At 50.8% G+C, this 18,387-nt stretch overlaps 1 protein-coding gene across 2 annotated transcripts in view; it reads left to right on the top strand.

The window, feature by feature from the left end:
• Nucleotides 1-18,387, top strand: part of LOC121272353 (fragile X mental retardation syndrome-related protein 1-like) — a 78,278-nt gene that overhangs the window by 19,119 nt on the left and 40,772 nt on the right. For both annotated transcript variants that reach the window (XM_041178993.1, XM_041178992.1), the window contains exon 2: nt 16,837-16,889. In XM_041178993.1, coding sequence (XP_041034927.1) covers nt 16,837-16,889 — 53 coding nt within the window. The remainder of the gene's footprint in view (nt 1-16,836; nt 16,890-18,387) is intronic.

The following is an 18,387-nucleotide window of genomic DNA, read 5'->3' as shown; positions in this document are numbered from 1 at the left end:
AAAATTGGAGCCAGGCTATTTAAGGGTGATGTCAGGAAGCACTTGTTCACACAAAGGGGAGTGGAAATCTGGAACACACGTTCTCTTCCCCCCACCCCTCCACCACCACCACCAAAAAACTGAGGCTGAAGGTCAATTGGAGATGACAGAATCATGGTTGTTTTTTTTTATTAGGTAAGCATTTTAAGGGTTACAGAGCCAAGGTGGGTAGATGGAGTTAAGATCGGCCAGATGTTGAATGGTGGAGCAGACTCGGGGCTGAATGGCTACCTCCTGGTTTGATTTGCTGTGAAATCAGAAAATTTACAACCACATTAGTCAGGAGTAGATTGAGATTAAAAAGCCACATGCTGAACACATTGTTCTATTGACTCTCTTGTAGACATGCTTTAAGTAGGCATGGTAAGTTAGTTTTCTCCTTGCCTCAGTTAAATTTGACATTGATCATGTTTCTAGCTTTATTTCTGACTTTATGCATGTGTATCATTGGAGACCTCGATGCACAGTTGCATGTGTTTTACCCCTGTATTGTAGACTTGGGTCTTCATTCCGAATCATTTGGTTTCCAGTATTGACCCTCCTCAGACTCAGTCCCATTTAATTCAATTCCCAGTTAAAAAAAAAATGAATTTTGTATATTTAATTCACGTCTGGGTTAGATGCTAGTTTTAGCTTTTACAAAGTTTTACGGAGCATTGATCACATCAGTGAAGGGTAGGGATGGGGAACTAATCTTTTAATTGAATGTTGTGAGTGTAGTGAAGATTCTTTGAAGCCCTGTGGGGAATGAAAAGGAGCTTCAATTGGATTTTTAAAAACCGCTCTTTCATAATCTTTTTCAGGTTGGCAGAGCGAGAGTGTGATTTCAGTTTGCACTTTTTCTTTCATCCTTTATCTACTCTTTCACTCAGTACAGCTCGCTGAAGAGAGCACTAGGTGCTCACGTTCTGATCTTTAAAGATGTGTTGCATTATAATTTTTACTTTGATACTTTAAAAGGGATAATGTGGGAGCCCCCTTTGGGATCTCTGGCATTGCTGCAATCACTCCTCACATCAGGATTGGAATGTTTGGTTGAGTTGCCTCAATCCTCCTCCCCCCCCCCCCCCCCCCCCCCCCCCCCCATTGCTAAGCAGGTTATTAACAGCTACACAAAACAATAGTATTGTTTACACCTCTCAGCAATGTTCAATGTTAGCTGAATAGCTGTCATTAAACTTGCCTCGATGCCCACATTTTGTCTTCATGCTAAACTCCATATTAACTTTAACATAGCAGTAAAAGTAAATGCTGACAAACCTGTGCTTCAGTGCAACCTCCATGCACTAATGTGGTTCCAATGAACCTTGCCCACTGTCTTTTTGCAATTTACCTGTACCCAGAGGTTTACTAAACTAGAAGGACAAAACAAACTGCATTAATTTATTTCAAATTGAGCTCTTTCTGCTGCACATGAACCCAGAATCAAGACGAAAGGGTTTTTTTTTTTGGTGTGTATGTGGGGGCTATAAGACCATAAGATATAGGAGCAGAAATTAGGCCATACGGCCCATCGAGCCTGCTCCACCATTTAATCATGGCTGATAAGTTCCTCAACCCCCATTGTCCCGCCTTCTCCCTGTAACCTTTGATCCCCTTACCAATCAAGAACCTATCTAACTCAGTCTTAAATACACTCAATTATTTAATTAAATTCAATTTTAAAAATCTAGCACAATGAATAACTCAGTTTGTCTCATCTTGGCCCTGCTGCAAGGGATGGTACTTGCAGGGATGGTAAAATGTCTGCAGTGTGTCAAATCAAACTCTCTCCCTTTTATTTTCCCGAAAGGGTGGAATATTTTAAATGCATTCCTGAAATTATTTGTGCGGAATGCTGTCTAATTTAGGACAGGCATGCTACTGAGCTGCAAATTTGTCATCTGGTTTTCAGTGTGGCTCTCAACAGGGTAGATTGAAGATGCACTACCCCCTCGAGGGCTATGTTTACATGAAGGTGTCAACTTGCAACTGATCTGTCATTCCCGTTACATATCTCAGTGCCTGTGTGTTTCAAACTTTGCTCACCAATTAGAATTCTAACTTTGTGATTGCATGTTTAACTGTGCGCATTATCAGTGAGATGAGCCATCGTTTCCTCCTTCAATGGTGGTCCATCTGCTGGCTTTCCTTGTAAAGGAAAGCTGGCCGAGCTGTGTGGCTGGTGTCATTCTGGCTGGGGAGGCCCTGAGATTTGTGTCTTCTGTTTTGGCTTTGTCCTGTTTTGAATGCGGGTCTGATTGGTCCGGATGCTTCATTAGTGGATAAATGCTTGGAGGAACACCAAGATCAGACTAAACCTGTGATATCTGGGGCCCTGAATTTCTGTAATTGGGCTCCTCCTCAAAGCTCCATTATGGTGCTTTTTGAATTCCTTTTGGAAGACCTGAAAGCTTGAATGATTCTGCTTTAAATTAGTCCCTGCTGCCTCTTTTAAAATTGATCAATTTAATGAATCAATTTGAATAAGTTGACCAAGGGCAGGGATTCACTGTCATTGAGATCCTCACCAGCCTGTGCGTCGAACATGTTTAATATCTGAATAGTGAGGCTTGGCATTTTGGAAGCTTAATCATGAAGTAGACCCCTCTCCTTTTGGGCGATGAAGGATCTCTATCAGGTCTGACTCCGTTAACTTCTTTATGCCAAAATAGTTCCAATTGGCAACAGCAGTTTGCATTTATATCGTGCCTTTAACATAATAAAATGTTCCAGAATGCTTCACAGGAGTGATTATGAAGCAAAATTTGACTCTGAGCCACGTAAGGACACATTAGGATAGCTCGGTCAAAGAGGTCAGTGTTAAGGAGAATCCTGGGGGGGGGTGGGGGCGCGCGCGCGCGGCGCGGAGAGGTTTCGGGAGGGATTTCCAGAGCCCAGGCAGCTGAAGACATGGCCGCCAATGGTTAACACTCTGAACCTGGTAGAGACTTTTCATGTCTCCAACAGGAGGAAGGGTCTGCTTCATGCTTTGCTGATGAGTTTCCAAAAAGCCAAGCCGCCCTATTCAGCTGAAAATCGGGTGTACAAACGAAGAGAACGGAGAGAGGGCTGCAGGAGGTTAGAGTTTGGAAGGCGAGACACCAAGGAGAGATTTAATAATAAGGATGAGAAGTTTCAAGTTGGTATTGCCAGATTGGGAGCCAGTGTAGGCCAGCAAACATGGGGGTGATGGTGTGATGGGTGAACTGGGCTGATATGGGTTAAGACACAGGCAGCAGAGTCCTGGATGAGCTCCAAGCTTATGAAGGATATAGCTGGGAGGCTGGTAGGGAGAGCATTGGAATTGTAAGATCCGCATGTAACAAAGGCATAGATGAGGGTTTCAGCAGCAGATGAGCTGAGACGGGTAGAATTGGACAATGTTATGGAGAAGAGGTAGGTTGTCTTGGATGCTGATATGTGACCCCTTGGCCAGATTAAATGCTGCAAAGTTGAGTAAATAAATGGAAGATAAATGCAAATCAGTAAGTACTTTGTCAAACTGGAGGCAAATGTTAACGACTTGTACCCATTATGGATTTTTCTTGGAGGGAGGAGGTTAACTCCAGCCTCCCAACAGATTAAAACTCATCTGCTCCTACATAGTGTGTGCTGATCACTATGGTTTGCAATGCCTGTTATTTCTGGTCTGAGAGCCACCTCATGTGTAAAATGCTCCAAGCTGAGCTGTATGTGCTTCTTGTGTTACCAGCAATCCCCCAAGATAGGGAACTCAAGGGCCAAAATGAGCAAAGAAAACGAATGTGATGTGTCACAGTGTGCAGAAGAGTCCCTTTCATCCTTGGAACAAGGATTTATATCTAACCTCTTGGTAGCAATAAAAGTGTCTTCTCTTTGTTGTCTTTGGGGATTCTGTGTGAAATACAGTCACTCTTTGGTTTTAGTGAGCGTGACTTTACAGCATGTTGCTGCCCAGAGCTCAGTACAGATTGGCCTTCGGGTTGCAGTTGTGTACGGGAGGTGAAACAGATGCTCATTATGCAGCGCCCTTAGCTGTAAATTGAATGGAAGGTTTCTGCACGTACATCCCAGTAAGAGACCTTTTCAGACACGGCGCAGAGTGAGGTTGCTCCAGATACATCCAACTAAGTTGAGGTGTATGGTTTGCAATCCCATGGTCTCAGGTTTGATTCCCAGAGCCACTTGAGTGATGATAGGAGTTTTGACGTGGGTGTTGGAGGGTAGCCACTCTATGCTGCGCTGGTATCAGTGCACCCTGTTTTATTGGAATGCATGGGGTTAGCAGAACACTGAAAATCAATCTTTGCATTTTGTCAGCTTTAAAAGAAAATTCCTACTTAAAATGATCGTGAAGTCAACAATAGGGCAGAAGCTGAGTGGTGTAAGTAAGCAATCCCTAATTAGGACTTGTCACAGACCCTGGCATCCACAACCTCTCTGGTAAGATTACCTCTCGGTGTCACCGCCATGTGATAACCAGTCAGTGACACTCGCAGGTGACTTGGCTTGTTGAAAATGTACTCCTGTTTCCTCCAGTGCAGTCTTAATGTTGAGGGCATTTCTTCGCAGCAGCCAGTAGGGTCAGGGACAAGTGAAGTACCATGGCAAAGTGCAACAGTGAGAAAATCTTTGCAACGGTTTACTAATTGTGGTTGGCCAGCTTTGGAAGGAGAAGCATTTGTTTCTGGTCTATAAACTGTGGTTTACTGAGTAACTGCAAGTGAAAATGAAAAACTTCCTTTCGAGGAGTAATTCCAGGGGTAATTGATCTCTGAAACTTGGGCATTATAAAAAGTTAATTTCATCTCATTTTTCAAGAGCTTAACCTCATGACTATAAACTACTCGGTGCTGCTGGAATGAGGAGCACTGAAGTGAAAGCAGGGCTGGCATTTCGGGTCTATTGAGTTCCAATCCCAGGGCCAATGACTGTCTCCATGACCTCGCCCATCCCTCTCGCTCGAACATTCTCTACAACCTCCCAGATATCTTCGGTCCTCCAATTCTGCCCCATAGCACATCCCTGATTGTAAACGCTCGATCATGGGTAGCCGAGCATTCAGCTGCCTGGATCCCAAGCTCAAATTGTCTCCGTAACCCTCTCCGTCTCTTCCTTCGCTTCTCTCTCCCTCTCTTCCTTCCCCGCTCGTCCTTCCCTTCTCTCTCCCTCTCGTCCTTCCCCGCTCTCTCCCTTTCTCTCGTCCTTCCCCGCTCTCTCCCTTTCTCTCGTCCTTCCCCGCTCTCTCCCTTTCTCTCGTCCTTCCCCGCTCTCTCCCTTTCTCTCGTCCTTCCCCGCTCTCTCCCTTTCTCTCGTCCTTCCCCGCTCTCTCCCTTTCTCTCGTCCTTCCCCGCTCTCTCCCTTTCTCTCGTCCTTCCCCGCTCTCTCCCTTTCTCTCGTCCTTCCCCGCTCTCTCAATTTCTCTCGTCCTTCCCCGCTCTCTCCCTTTCTCTCGTCCTTCCCCGCTCTCTCCCTTTCTCTCGTCCTTCCCCGCTCTCTCCCTTTCTCTCGTCCTTCCCCGCTCTCTCCCTTTCTCTCGTCCTTCCCCGCTCTCTCCCTTTCTCTCGTCCTTCCCCGCTCTCTCCCTTTCTCTCGTCCTTCCCCGCTCTCTCCCTTTCTCTCGTCCTTCCCCGCTCTCTCCCTTTCTCTCGTCCTTCCCCGCTCTCTCCCTTTCTCTCGTCCTTCCCCGCTCTCTCCCTCTCTCTCGTCCTTCCCCGCTCTCTCCCTCTCTCTCGTCCTTCCCCGCTCTCTCCCTTTCTCTCGTCCTTCCCCGCTCTCTCCCTCTCTCTCGTCCTTCCCCGCTCTCTCCCTCTCTCTCGTCCTTCCCCGCTCTCTCCCTCTCTCTCGTCCTTCCCCGCTCTCTCCCTCTCTCTCGTCCTTCCCCGCTCTCTCCCTCTCTCTCGTCCTTCCCCGCTCTCTCCCTCTCTCTCGTCCTTCCCCGCTCTCTCCCTTCTCTCGTCCTTCCCCGCTCTCTCCCTTTCTCTCGTCCTTCCCCGCTCTCTCCTCTCTCTCGTCCTTCCCCGCTCTCTCCCTTTCTCTCGTCCTTCCCCGCTCTCTCCCTTTCTCTCGTCCTTCCCCGCTCTCTCCCTTTCTCTCGTCCTTCCCCGCTCTCTCCCTTTCTCTCGTCCTTCCCCCGCTCTCTCCCTTTCTCTCGTCCTTCCCCGCTCTCTCCCTTTCTCTCGTCCTTCCCCGCTCTCTCCCTTTCTCTCGTCCTTCCCCGCTCTCTCCCTTTCTCTCGTCCTTCCCCGCTCTCTCCCTTTCTCTCGTCCTTCCCCGCTCTCTCCCTTTCTCTCGTCCTTCCCCGCTCTCTCCCTTTCTCTCGTCCTTCCCCGCTCTCTCCCTTTCTCTCGTCCTTCCCCGCTCTCTCCCTTTCTCTCGTCCTTCCCCGCTCTCTCCCTTTCTCTCGTCCTTCCCCGCTCTCTCCCTTTCTCTCGTCCTTCCCCGCTCTCTCCCTTTCTCTCGTCCTTCCCCGCTCTCTCCCTTTCTCTCGTCCTTCCCCGCTCTCTCCCTTTCTCTCGTCCTTCCCCGCTCTCTCCCTTTCTCTCGTCCTTCCCCGCTCTCTCCCTTTCTCTCGTCCTTCCCCGCTCTCTCCCTTTCTCTCGTCCTTCCCCGCTCTCTCCCTTTCTCTCGTCCTTCCCCGCTCTCTCCCTTTCTCTCGTCCTTCCCCGCTCTCTCCCTTTCTCTCGTCCTTCCCCGCTCTCTCCCTTTCTCTCGTCCTTCCCCGCTCTCTCCCTTTCTCTCGTCCTTCCCCGCTCTCTCCCTTTCTCTCGTCCTTCCCCGCTCTCTCCCTTTCTCTCGTCCTTCCCCGCTCTCTCCCTTTCTCTCGTCCTTCCCCGCTCTCTCCCTTTCTCTCGTCCTTCCCCGCTCTCTCCCTTTCTCTCGTCCTTCCCCGCTCTCTCCCTTTCTCTCGTCCTTCCCCGCTCTCTCCCTTTCTCTCGTCCTTCCCCGCTCTCTCCCTTTCTCTCGTCCTTCCCCGCTCTCTCCCTTTCTCTCGTCCTTCCCCGCTCTCTCCCTTTCTCTCGTCCTTCCCCGCTCTCTCCCTTTCTCTCGTCCTTCCCGCTCTCTCCCTTTCTCTCGTCCTTCCCCGCTCTCTCCCTTTCTCTCGTCCTTCCCCGCTCTCTCCCTTTCTCTCGTCCTTCCCCGCTCTCTCCCTTTCTCTCGTCCTTCCCCGCTCTCTCCCTTTCTCTCGTCCTTCCCCGCTCTCTCCCTTTCTCTCGTCCTTCCCCGCTCTCTCCCTTTCTCTCGTCCTTCCCCGCTCTCTCCCTTTCTCTCGTCCTTCCCCGCTCTCTCCCTTTCTCTCGTCCTTCCCCGCTCTCTCCCTTTCTCTCGTCCTTCCCCGCTCTCTCCCTTCTCTCGTCCTTCCCCGCTCTCTCCCTTTCTCTCGTCCTTCCCCGCTCTCTCCCTTTCTCTCGTCCTTCCCCGCTCTCTCCCTTTCTCTCGTCCTTCCCCGCTCTCTCCCTTTCTCTCGTCCTTCCCCGCTCTCTCCCTTTCTCTCGTCCTTCCCCGCTCTCTCCCTTCTCTCGTCCTTCCCCGCTCTCTCCCTCTCTCTCGTCCTTCCCCGCTCTCTCCCTTTCTCTCGTCCTTCCCCGCTCTCTCCCTTTCTCTCGTCCTTCCCCGTTCTCTCCCTTTCTCTCGTCCTCCCCCGCTCTCTCCCTCTCTCTCGTCCTTCCCCGCTCTCTCCCTCTCTCTCGTCCTTCCCCGCTCTCTCCCTTTCTCTCGTCCTTCCCCGCTCTCTCCCTTTCTCTCGTCCTTCCCCGCTCTCTCCCTTTCTCTCGTCCTTCCCCGCTCTCTCCCTTTCTCTCGTCCTCCCCCCCCTCTCTCTCGTCCTCCCCCCCCTCTCTCTCGTCCTCCCCCCCCTCTCTCTCGTCCTCCCCCCCCTCTCTCCCGTCCTCCCCCCCCTCTCTCCGTCCTCCCCCCCCTCTCTCCGTCCTCCCCCCCCCTCTCTCCCGTCCTCCCCCCCCTCTCTCCCGTCCTCCCCCCCCCTCTCTCCCGTCCTCCCCCCCCTCTCTTCCCGTCCTCCCCCCCCTCTCTCCCGTCCTCCCCCCCTCTCTCCCGTCCTCCCCCCCCTCTCTCCGTCCTCTCCCCCCCTCTCTCCCGTCCTCCCCCCCTCTCTCCCGTCCTCCCCCCCCTCTCTCCCGTCCTCCCCCCCTCTCTCCCGTCCTCCCCCCCTCTCTCCCGTCCTCCCCCCCCTCTCTCCCGTCCTCCCCCCCTCTCTCCCGTCCTCCCCCCCTCTCTCCCGTCCTCCCCCCCCTCTCTCCCGTCCTCCCCCCCTCTCTCTCGTCCTCCCCCCCTCTCTCTCGTCCGTCCCCCCTCTCTCCCGCCTCCCCCCTCTCTCCCGTCCTCCCCCCCTCTCTCCCGTCCTCCCCCCCTCTCTCCCGTCCTCCCCCCCTCTCTCCCGTCCTCCCCCCCTCTCTCCCGTCCTCCCCCCCCTCTCTCCCGTCCTCCCCCCCTCTCTCCCGTCCTCCCCCCCTCTCTCCCGTCCTCCCCCCCTCTCTCCCGTCCTCCCCCCCTCTCTCTCGTCCGTCCCCCCCTCTCTCTCGTCCGTCCCCCCTCTCTCTCGTCCGTCCCCCCCTCTCTCTCGTCCGTCCCCCCTCTCTCCTCGTCCGTCCCCCCTCTCTCTCGTCCGTCCCCCCTCTCTCTCGTCCGTCCCCCCTCTCTCTCGTCCGTCCCCCTCTCTCTCGTCCGTCCCCCCTCTCTCTCGTCCGTCCCCCCTCTCTCTCGTCCGTCCCCCCTCTCTCTCGTCCGTCCCCCCTCTCTCTCGTCCGTCCCCCCTCTCTCTCGTCCGTCCCCCCTCTCTCTCGTCCGTCCCCCCTCTCTCTCGTCCGTCCCCCCTCTCTCTCGTCCGTCCCCCCTCTCTCTCGTCCGTCCCCCCTCTCTCTCGTCCGTCCCCCCTCTCTCTCGTCCGTCCCCCCTCTCTCTCGTCCGTCCCCCCTCTCTCTCGTCCGTCCCCCCTCTCTCTCGTCCGTCCCCCCTCTCTCTCGTCCGTCCCCCCTCTCTCTCGTCCGTCCCCCCTCTCTCTCGTCCGTCCCCCCTCTCTCTCGTCCGTCCCCCCTCTCTCTCGTCCGTCCCCCCTCTCTCTCGTCCGTCCCCCCTCTCTCTCGTCCGTCCCCCCTCTCTCTCGTCCGTCCCCCCTCTCTCTCGTCCGTCCCCCCTCTCTCTCGTCCGTCCCCCCTCTCTCTCGTCCGTCCCCCCTCTCTCTCGTCCGTCCCCCCTCTCTCTCGTCCGTCCCCCCTCTCTCTCGTCCGTCCCCCCTCTCTCTCGTCCGTCCCCCTCTCTCTCGTCCGTCCCCCCTCTCTCTCGTCCGTCCCCCCTCTCTCTCGTCCGTCCCCCCTCTCTCTCGTCCGTCCCCCTCTCTCTCGTCCGTCCCCCCTCTCTCTCGTCCGTCCCCCCTCTCTCTCGTCCGTCCCCCTCTCTCTCGTCCGTCCCCCCTCTCTCTCGTCCGTCCCCCCTCTCTCTCGTCCGTCCCCCTCTCTCTCGTCCGTCCCCCCTCTCTCTCGTCCGTCCCCCCTCTCTCTCGTCCGTCCCCCCTCTCTCTCGTCCGTCCCCCTCTCTCTCGTCCGTCCCCCCTCTCTCTCGTCCGTCCCCCCTCTCTCTCGTCCGTCCCCCCTCTCTCTCGTCCGTCCCCCCTCTCTCTCGTCCGTCCCCCCTCTCTCTCGTCCGTCCCCCCCTCTCTCTCGTCCGTCCCCCTCTCTCTCGTCCGTCCCCCCTCTCTCTCGTCCGTCCCCCCTCTCTCTCGTCCGTCCCCCCTCTCTCTCGTCCGTCCCCCCTCTCTCCCGTCCTCCCCCCTCTCTCCCGTCCTCCCCCCCCCTCTCTCCCCGTCCTCCCCCCCCCTCTCTCCCGTCCTCCCCCCCCCTCTCTCCCGTCCTCCCCCCCCTCTCTCCCGTCCTCCCCCCCCTCTCTCTCCCGTCCTCCCCCCCCCTCTCTCCCGTCCTCCCCCCCCTCTCTCCCGTCCTCCCCCCCCCTCTCTCCCGTCCTCCCCCCCCTCTCTCCCGTCCTCCCCCCCCTCTCTCCCGTCCTCCCCCCCCTCTCTCCCGTCCTCCCCCCCCTCTCTCCCGTCCTCCCCCCCCTCTCTCCCGTCCTCCCCCCCCCTCTCTCCCGTCCTCCCCCCCCTCTCTCCCGTCCTCCCCCCCCCTCTCTCCCGTCCTCCCCCCCCTCTCTCCCGTCCTCCCCCCCCTCTCTCCCGTCCTCCCCCCCCCTCTCTCCCGTCCTCCCCCCCCCTCTCTCCCGTCCTCCCCCCCCTCTCTCCCGTCCTCCCCCCCCCTCTCTCCCGTCCTCCCCCCCCCCTCTCTCCCGTCCTCCCCCCCCCTCTCTCCCGTCCTCCCCCCCCTCTCTCCCGTCCTCCCCCCCCTCTCTCCCGTCCTCCCCCCCCTCTCTCCCGTCCTCCTTCCCCCCGCGCTCTCCTCAATAGACACCTCTGATACCTGCCCTGATAGCTCTCTGTTGGTTCAGCGATCAATGTTGCCTGTGTACACTGCTCTGAGCACCCTGGGATGTTTTACAACTTTAAGTACTAGTTGTTGTTGCCTCTGGATAAGTTTATTGATCTGATAGAGACTGATTTTACTTGTATTTACTGAAGTGTGCCTTGAGAATTTGAGAAAGGAGATGTCAGTACGTGTAGAGTATGCTGTCCTTTAATGAAGCAGATGTCAGCATGTTGGCAGGACCCATTTGGTCTCATTACTTAGGAGAATGCTGCATTGTATGCAGTTCAGAGAAGGGTCACTAGGTTGATGCCTGTGATGGGCAGTCGTATGAGCAAAGGTTGGGTCTGTACTCTGAATTTAGAAGAATGAGTGGTGATCTCATTGAAACATAAGATTCTGAGGGGATGTTTCCCCTCGTGGTGGGGAAGTGGGTGGGTGGACTCTTGAACTCGGAAGCTGTCTCAGAAAAAGGATCTCCCATTTAAGACAGAGTTGAGGCGGGTTGCCTCCTCAGAAGATTGCTGGTCTTTGGAATTCTGTTCTCCAGAGAGCAGTGGAGGGACTGATTTTGATCCAAGAGAGTCGAGGATTATGGGAGGCAAACAGGAAAGTGGAGTTGAGGCCATAATCATAGCGGCCGTGATCTCAATGAATGACAGAGCAGGCTCGAGGGGCTGAATGGCCTACTCTTCTCAATTCTTATATTCTGAATTCTTATATTCTGAAACTACAGTGATGCAATGATATAGTGACCTACAGGTACCCTGAATATGAAGTGGGATAATTTGTGTCCAGTGTTCATTGGCCTCTGATGTACACAAGGCTAATCAAAGTATCATCTGTCAGTATCCTACATGACAGTGATTTAACATCTAGACTGTAATGTGGTTTCTTTGGCCTTCGGGTGTATCCTGTATTTGAAGCCTTGGTTCCTTGTGATTTTGAAGCGAAGAGGCACAAACAACACCCTGGGGACATGTAATTGGTGGCAGGAGGATCTGAACCTTTGGCCCTGGTGATTAGTTGGAGATTCATGTCATGGTTTTGTCATTTTTCTGCCTACCATTACAGCTGGGTTTTTAAAAAAAAATCTTTTTTTGCCTAGGCAGTTGAACTTTACTTCATTAGGAGTTCAATGCAGGCAATTGGAGGCACGCACCTGTTTTCTCCAATGCAGAAACAGTACTAGTGCACCAAACTCCCTTTGCTAACAGCACTATGGGTGTACCTACACCACATGGACTGCAGTGGTTCAAGAAGGTGGCTCACCACCACCACCTTGGGCAATTAGGGATGGGCAATATGTTATTAGAAAAGCGCTGTTCCTGAGTTGGGGTAGAGCATAGTTGGTGAGAGTTTTGTAGAAGGCGAGGTGTTATTAAGTTCTCAGTAAAGCAGTTTGGGAGACTGAAGAGGCTGGAAGAAGAGTTTTCAGACAGAACCAGATGCTTTTTAAAGATGCATAAATCAGGAAAGTGGGACTAAGCATGACTGCTTTCAAAGACCCAAAGGCCGAATGGCCTCGATTTGTGCTGTTAAGTTTCTATGATTCTATAGGGAAGTAATGAGGCAGAAATTTTGGAGATGAGTTTGAGAGATTGTGAAATGGTTGAAAGATCTTTGGGTGTGAAAGGGATGGCATCAGATCAAAGGAGTAAAATGGAGTGTGTAACTGAGGACCTCAAAGGCAGGGTGAGGCTATAGTGAGTTTGAAAATGCGTATCAGGGCTAGTACAACAGCTGGCTTGGAGTCCCCCTAGTGTTAAAGGACAGTGGGGCTTGGTGCTGGCGTTACACATTTGGATACCCACACATGCTTGTCCAGAAAATACTGAAGGATTGTCACACACCTGTGGCATTCAGCTGTAATGAAGCTATTTTTGGTCAATAAAGTCAAGGCAACAGTCAGTTTTTTTTTCTTTCATGGAATGTGGGCATTGCTGGCTAGGTCAGCATTTATTGCCCATCCCTAATTGTCCTTGAAGGTGGTGGTGAGCAGCCTCCTTGAACTGCAGCAGTCCATGTGTAACTACATTCACAGTTCTGTTAGGAAAGGAAGTTTGGTGTAGTAGTACTGTTTCTGCATTGGAGAATATGGGTGTGTGCGCCTCCAATTGCCTGCACTGAGCTCCTCATCTTGAGGGCATCTTTCATTGGGAAGCTAGGGTTACAGAATTGTTAGAGGGAGGATGAATCTGAGTGACTGGTGCCAATTGACTGCTCTTGTAGGCCACATAAGTATATGTTTGGTGTTTGGATCTACAGCCCTGTTGGCAGAGACCAATTTCAGGAGGGAAGATATTGAAATAACTTAACATTCCTTCCCAAAATCCCGTCCTTATTTCGCTTGTCCCATCACTAAGCAATTAGAGTCGCCCAATTCCTGCATTGAGAGCGGCCACCTCCGTAGAATTGGAATGGAGCCTGGGGTTTGCTGATATAAATGTGTTTGAGCAGCACACCCTTGTCATTCTGGGGGATAGTGCTCATGTGTCTGGAGTCCCACAACTTTGTGCCTTGGGTGAGACAGGGCTGGCACTAAGAATTCAGCTGGTACTGAGCATCTGTACCACAGTTGCAATGTGGGCCAATGTGAAACCACAGAATAGAACTTCTGTGGAAAGTGGTTCTAGACTAAAAGCAAAACAGTAATGAGTAACAACTTTGGCTCTGCAAATGTGACAAATGTATGATCTGACCAAAGAAGTATTTGCTTGTCACAAATTTACTGATGAAGTTATTCACTGAGCTGGAATAAATGCAGTGACTGCAGAAAGCCTGCCTGTTGTCACAGTCATTTATCCGTTATGTACTGAATGGAATTGGCTGTGACACTCGACAAGAGTAGGAATGATTGGGACAGTGAACTTTCTGGGCAGGGTGTAATCTGTTCTAAAGACAATACCTCTTGCTTACTGTTGGGGTGACTAAGATTTGTAATACTCCTCCCACGCTCAGATATATCCCTGGATGAGAATAATGGGTTAGAAAGCTGCCATTCTTGCTCAGCTGCTAGGGCAGATGCAAGACTGACCCAGGGCAATGCCATTGGTCTTCACCATGATTGACTTTGTCAATGTCTCGACTGTTGTATTGGATGATACTACTGTGCAGTATACAAGAAGTCTGTACCAGATATGGAGTTGGTGCTGTTTCTTGGGCCAGCTTTGGTTGCCCAAAGGAATTGGGGATGAGACACTCCCCTTGTCCCCCAGTGTCCTCCACAAGACACCCCCCCCCCACCTCTATGCATCCTCACCACTATCAGTCCCTGGCTCCCAACATTAGTGTTTCTGTTGACATATAGTTTAGGGCCTGTTCCCCCTTGTATGTGGAGAGTGGTTACCTGGGCACAGAATCTGAGAGGGAGTTTTCCATCGATGGTGAACACACATCAAGGAGTAGTGCCCAAGGGTGGAGAGTAACACTGATAAATTGTGCAAAATCCCTATGACACTGTCCTGGCAATCTGTGATTGGTGATGTTGGAGGGAATGAGGGAATAGTGGAGAAGCTTATGCTGTTCTCGCACAGTATAACACTCAATTTCATTTCCAAATTAAACTTTTAATTAGCGCAGGCTATACCTTTATAGAGTCAGGAAATAGGAATACTATTCCCCTTGTGTCTGACTAATTCACTTGTGGACTGTGACTATCGACCTGCTTCAAGTCATCTTTCAGAGAAAAACCAGCATTCAGCGCTATCCTGTCGTGTCTCCGTATGCTGATGTGAATGGAAACTCTCTTTTAATCAAAATTGTTCTCCTGGATTGGTCGTGTGAAAGTTGTTCTTGATTCTTCTGCCAGATGTTGGTGGAGGCACTGCTCCATCATTCTGCATTACGGCCGGTGTCAGCCAAAAGTGTTCTTGCAGTGAACACGCCTCAGAGCACTGACTCTCTCTATCTTGCATCATTCGGATCGAATGCTACTTGTTTGAGATTTTAAATGTCTGTCATTTGAGAATGGGCTGCTCTTCAGTGGTGCGAAACTCGGGGAAAGAATGTTTTTATAGATTTGATGGGGTATATTGACATCGTGGGGCTACTGCTCTCCTCTTCCTTGCAGCCTTTCTGAACCAAGCACGAAGATGTTAGGAGCTTCTTGAGATTGAACCCAGAGGGATGATAACTGCCACCGAGGGCAGCGTGGTGTTAGTATCTGGTGTGCATCCTAAGATGCAGAGGGGAATATCCACTGGTTAGTCAACGCATTGTCTTGTAAAAGTCCAATTTGGTTCTATTCTTGAGGTGGAGGTTGGAATCTGGTTTAAGTTGGTGTATATGTGTGTCCCCCTGTACTTGGTAGCTAGCTAATGCCAGAAGCTTCTTTTAAGTACGGGTAGTGAGTGGCTCCACTCCTATGATGCCTTAGGGCTAGCCCTATTGGGTCAGTCACACTGAGCTGTTACTGGTCTTGGCATCCAGGACTGATATTAATTTCATGTGCTTCAGTTGCTGCTGGCTTTTTATAGCATCGCCCTTTACCTTCGACAGAACGATGGTCAGCCTGGTTTAAAAATAAACTGGACCGGGATGAAATTTTCACCTGCACTTTGTTCAATTCTCTTTTAACTTTGACTTTGATTTCGTAGGATGGCAGCGTTTTAGGATTCCCTGACAAACACCCGCCCCACTACTTCCTGCCTGGGTTTTGGAATTGTTGGAACAGGCAGTCTGCCTTCTGAATACCCAATCCAATTCTTCTGCCAATTCAGGAGAAATTTCTTTACCCAGAGAGTGGTCAGAATATGGAACTGGCTCCCCACAAGGAGTGGTTGAGGCAAATCGCATAAATATATTTAAGGGGAAGCTGAATAAACCATGAGGGAGAAAGGAATAGGATATGGTGGCAGGGTGAGATGGACGGGATGGGAGGAGGCTTGTCTGGAGAATAAACACCAGCACAGAGTATTTGGGCTGAATGGCCTATAAATTATAAATACTAATCATACAATTACAAGTCATTAGCCAATAATCAGTTAACTTTTAATTCTGTCATGGTGTGAAGACATTGGGGTTTTTTTTGGTTCCTTAACGAGTTTTCATCTCCCTCTGATTTGACTTACGCCAACCTTGTCCCCATGTGGTTTAGGATCTTGTAGCTGGTGACAGCCTCGAGTTCAGAGCAGACCCAAGGGCTACAGACTTTGCACTGACACCTCAAGGGCAACTGTTATTCTGTTAAGCAGCCTTCTCTACACCTGCTCAAGTCATCAGTTCTGGTGTGACTTGGTCATTTGGAACTGTTCCCCGATCAACTGCTTGATATAGAAACATTCCTTCAGCTCAAAGTCCTGCTATTTTAAACCTCACTGGGCTGGTATGACTGCTGTTTCTTCAGATGCCTGTTTTTACCTTTTATTGTGGGGTGGGGGGGGGGTTGTGGTGTTGTGGGAATGGGAAGAAAAATTCCAGTGTCGCCACGTGACAATGGCAGGACCTACCAATCCATGGCCTCTAGACTGAGAACTCTGATTCCAGCTGAGAGGTAAAGTCTGGGTTTAAAGCAACACTTGTGATGGAACACGCCTAATATATGCTTGTTCCTAAATACCCCTGCTGCCATGCCAAAGGGATGTTGGATGCTTAATCACACCAGGAATAAGAAAACTAAGGGCAATTCACCTTGGATCCCTCTTGTAGAGTCCACATAGGAGTTTTGGAGTTGTTAAACTCCCAACATCCTGCTGCTTGGCTTCACCGTTTCCTTTCAGGTGTGTGGAAAACTGGAATCTAGAGTGAAGCTTTGGAGTGGAGAGGTGGTGTTGGTGAGGGTGTTGTGGATGGTGTCAGAGTGAAAAGATTCCTTTGGTTTGCAGCACGGCGGGTATTCACTTTGGACTCCCCTGTAGTGAAGCGTGGAGCCACGTTAGTAATATGCTATAATAAAAACAGAAAATGCTAGAAAAACTCGGCAGGTCTGGCAGCATCGGAGTACTTACGGCTATTTTTTTCAGAGCTCATCATTGTCAGCTCCTTCAGATCTAGTAATGTGTTAGGTGCTAATGGATCACAGGGTTGTGGGGAGTTCGAGGCACATTTTGAAGGTTTAGGAAGAGATGATGAAGTGACTGCAAGATGAGGTAGAGAAGTTGGAGAATAAACGTGAGAGGTGTTAATCATTTTTAGCAGTGTGGTGGGGATGGAGTAGGAATGGTTTCGACGCCAGTAATACAGCAGAATTCTCTTTGCCAGAAGGTAAATGTTTTTGAAATCTACTCCCTGGTGAAGTGATTCTATGATCTGTTCAAAGTGTCTCTGTTTCTCTTATTGATAAAGGAGAAGGGTCAGTCAAGTCACTAGATATCTGATTTTTAAATTGAGATTGTTCCCTTCTTCACTCTTGATTCACTGTCCAGTAGGTATTTTATTTAACTTTCCATTTTTTTTCCTGTCCCTCTCTTAGGGGTTTGTGAAAGATGTCCACGAAGACTCCATCACCATTGCCTTCGAGAACAAGTAAGTGCTGTTGCTATGTTTGACCTTTCACTTCTCTCGATCCACAGGGCAGCCTGTAGCCATCACTGGACTCCAGCAATCTGCTTTCTGGACTAAGCACAGAATGAGTCCCATGCTGCTATCAGAAATACAGGCTCCTGGCAATGGTACTGCCAATGTTACTGGTGTCTCACCAGAAAACTTCAAACAGTTCCAGATCCAGCTGATGATAGAGGGAGTTGCCAATTTTAACATGCATTGACCACTGTAGGCATTTCATCCTTGAGGGCTGAGGGCTTGAATTTTTTGGCATGGATACTGCCTTCAGGGAGAATAAATAGATTAACTGGCATCTCTGCTTCAGTTAACTTGGGGATGGGGGAGCTGTTTGCCCACAAGGTGGTAGTGACACAGGTTGAGATTTTAAGCACAGTCCAGTTGACACTTGTTTTCAGTAGTACAGTGTAAAGCATAAATGCCTTCACCATGTGAAACTGGGCACGACTTGGATGTTCTCGATTCAGTGCAAGAACTTTAAGCAGCTATTTGTGTCCAAGTTACAAAACTAAACTTTAAGAATTCCAGCGTTTATGCTGCTGGGAGCTTTGTGTGGGCAGGATCAGACTCTCAATGTGTGTATACACTGTGTGAGACTGGCAGTCCCAACAGTCCATTATTAAGGTTACATTGCTAGTTTAAGTGGGGTTTTTGCTGCAGAGCTAGAGGCATTTCTTTTTTTCCCCCAAAGGATTTGGGCGTTAGTGGCAATGCCAGAATTTATTACCCATTCCTTAATTGACCTTGAGAAGGTGCTGATGAGCTGCCACCTGGAACTGCTGCAGCCCATGTGGTGTAGGTACACCCACGGTGCCATTAGGGACAGGGAGGGTTCCAGGGTTTTGACCCAGCGACAGTGAAGGAACGGCATTATATTTCCAAGTCAGGATGGTGTATGAGTACTGCCCTTGCCTTTCAAGGTGGCAGAGGTCACAGGTTTGGAAGGAGCTTTGGTGAGTTGCTGCAGTGCATTTTGTAGATGGTACACACTGTTGCCACTGTGTGTCAGTGGTGGAGGGAGTGAATGTTTGTGGAAGGGGTGCCAATCCAACAAAGTGTTTTGTCCTGGATGGTGTCAAGCTCCTTGTTGTTGGAGCTGCACTCATCCAGGTAAGTGGAGTGTATTCCTTCACACTCCTGACTTCTGCCTTGTCGAAGGTGGACAGGCTTTGGGGATTCAGGAGGCAAGTTACTTGCTGCAGTATTCCTAATGTCAATATTTAACACGTAATGGTGAAGCTGAACAATAAAATCAATCAAAGCTTCAGAGAACATTTGAACCCTATATTGTTTGCAACCAGTTGCTTTGCAAGATGCTGGTTCTGAAATAATTGAGCATTTCATTTATAATGGTGCATGTGGTTTATTTACTTGAATTGCCACTAAATCAGATGGTCAGCTCTCTTGCTATTCAAGTCCCTACTTTAAATCAGTTTAGACCAGTGGTCCTCGAACCTGTTTG

This window comes from Carcharodon carcharias, chromosome 33, assembly GCF_017639515.1.
Source record: "Carcharodon carcharias isolate sCarCar2 chromosome 33, sCarCar2.pri, whole genome shotgun sequence".
Classification (NCBI taxonomy): Eukaryota; Metazoa; Chordata; class Chondrichthyes; order Lamniformes; family Lamnidae; genus Carcharodon; species Carcharodon carcharias.
The sequence above is the reverse complement of the archived record's forward strand: the minus strand, read 5'-3'. Positions and strand labels throughout refer to the sequence as shown.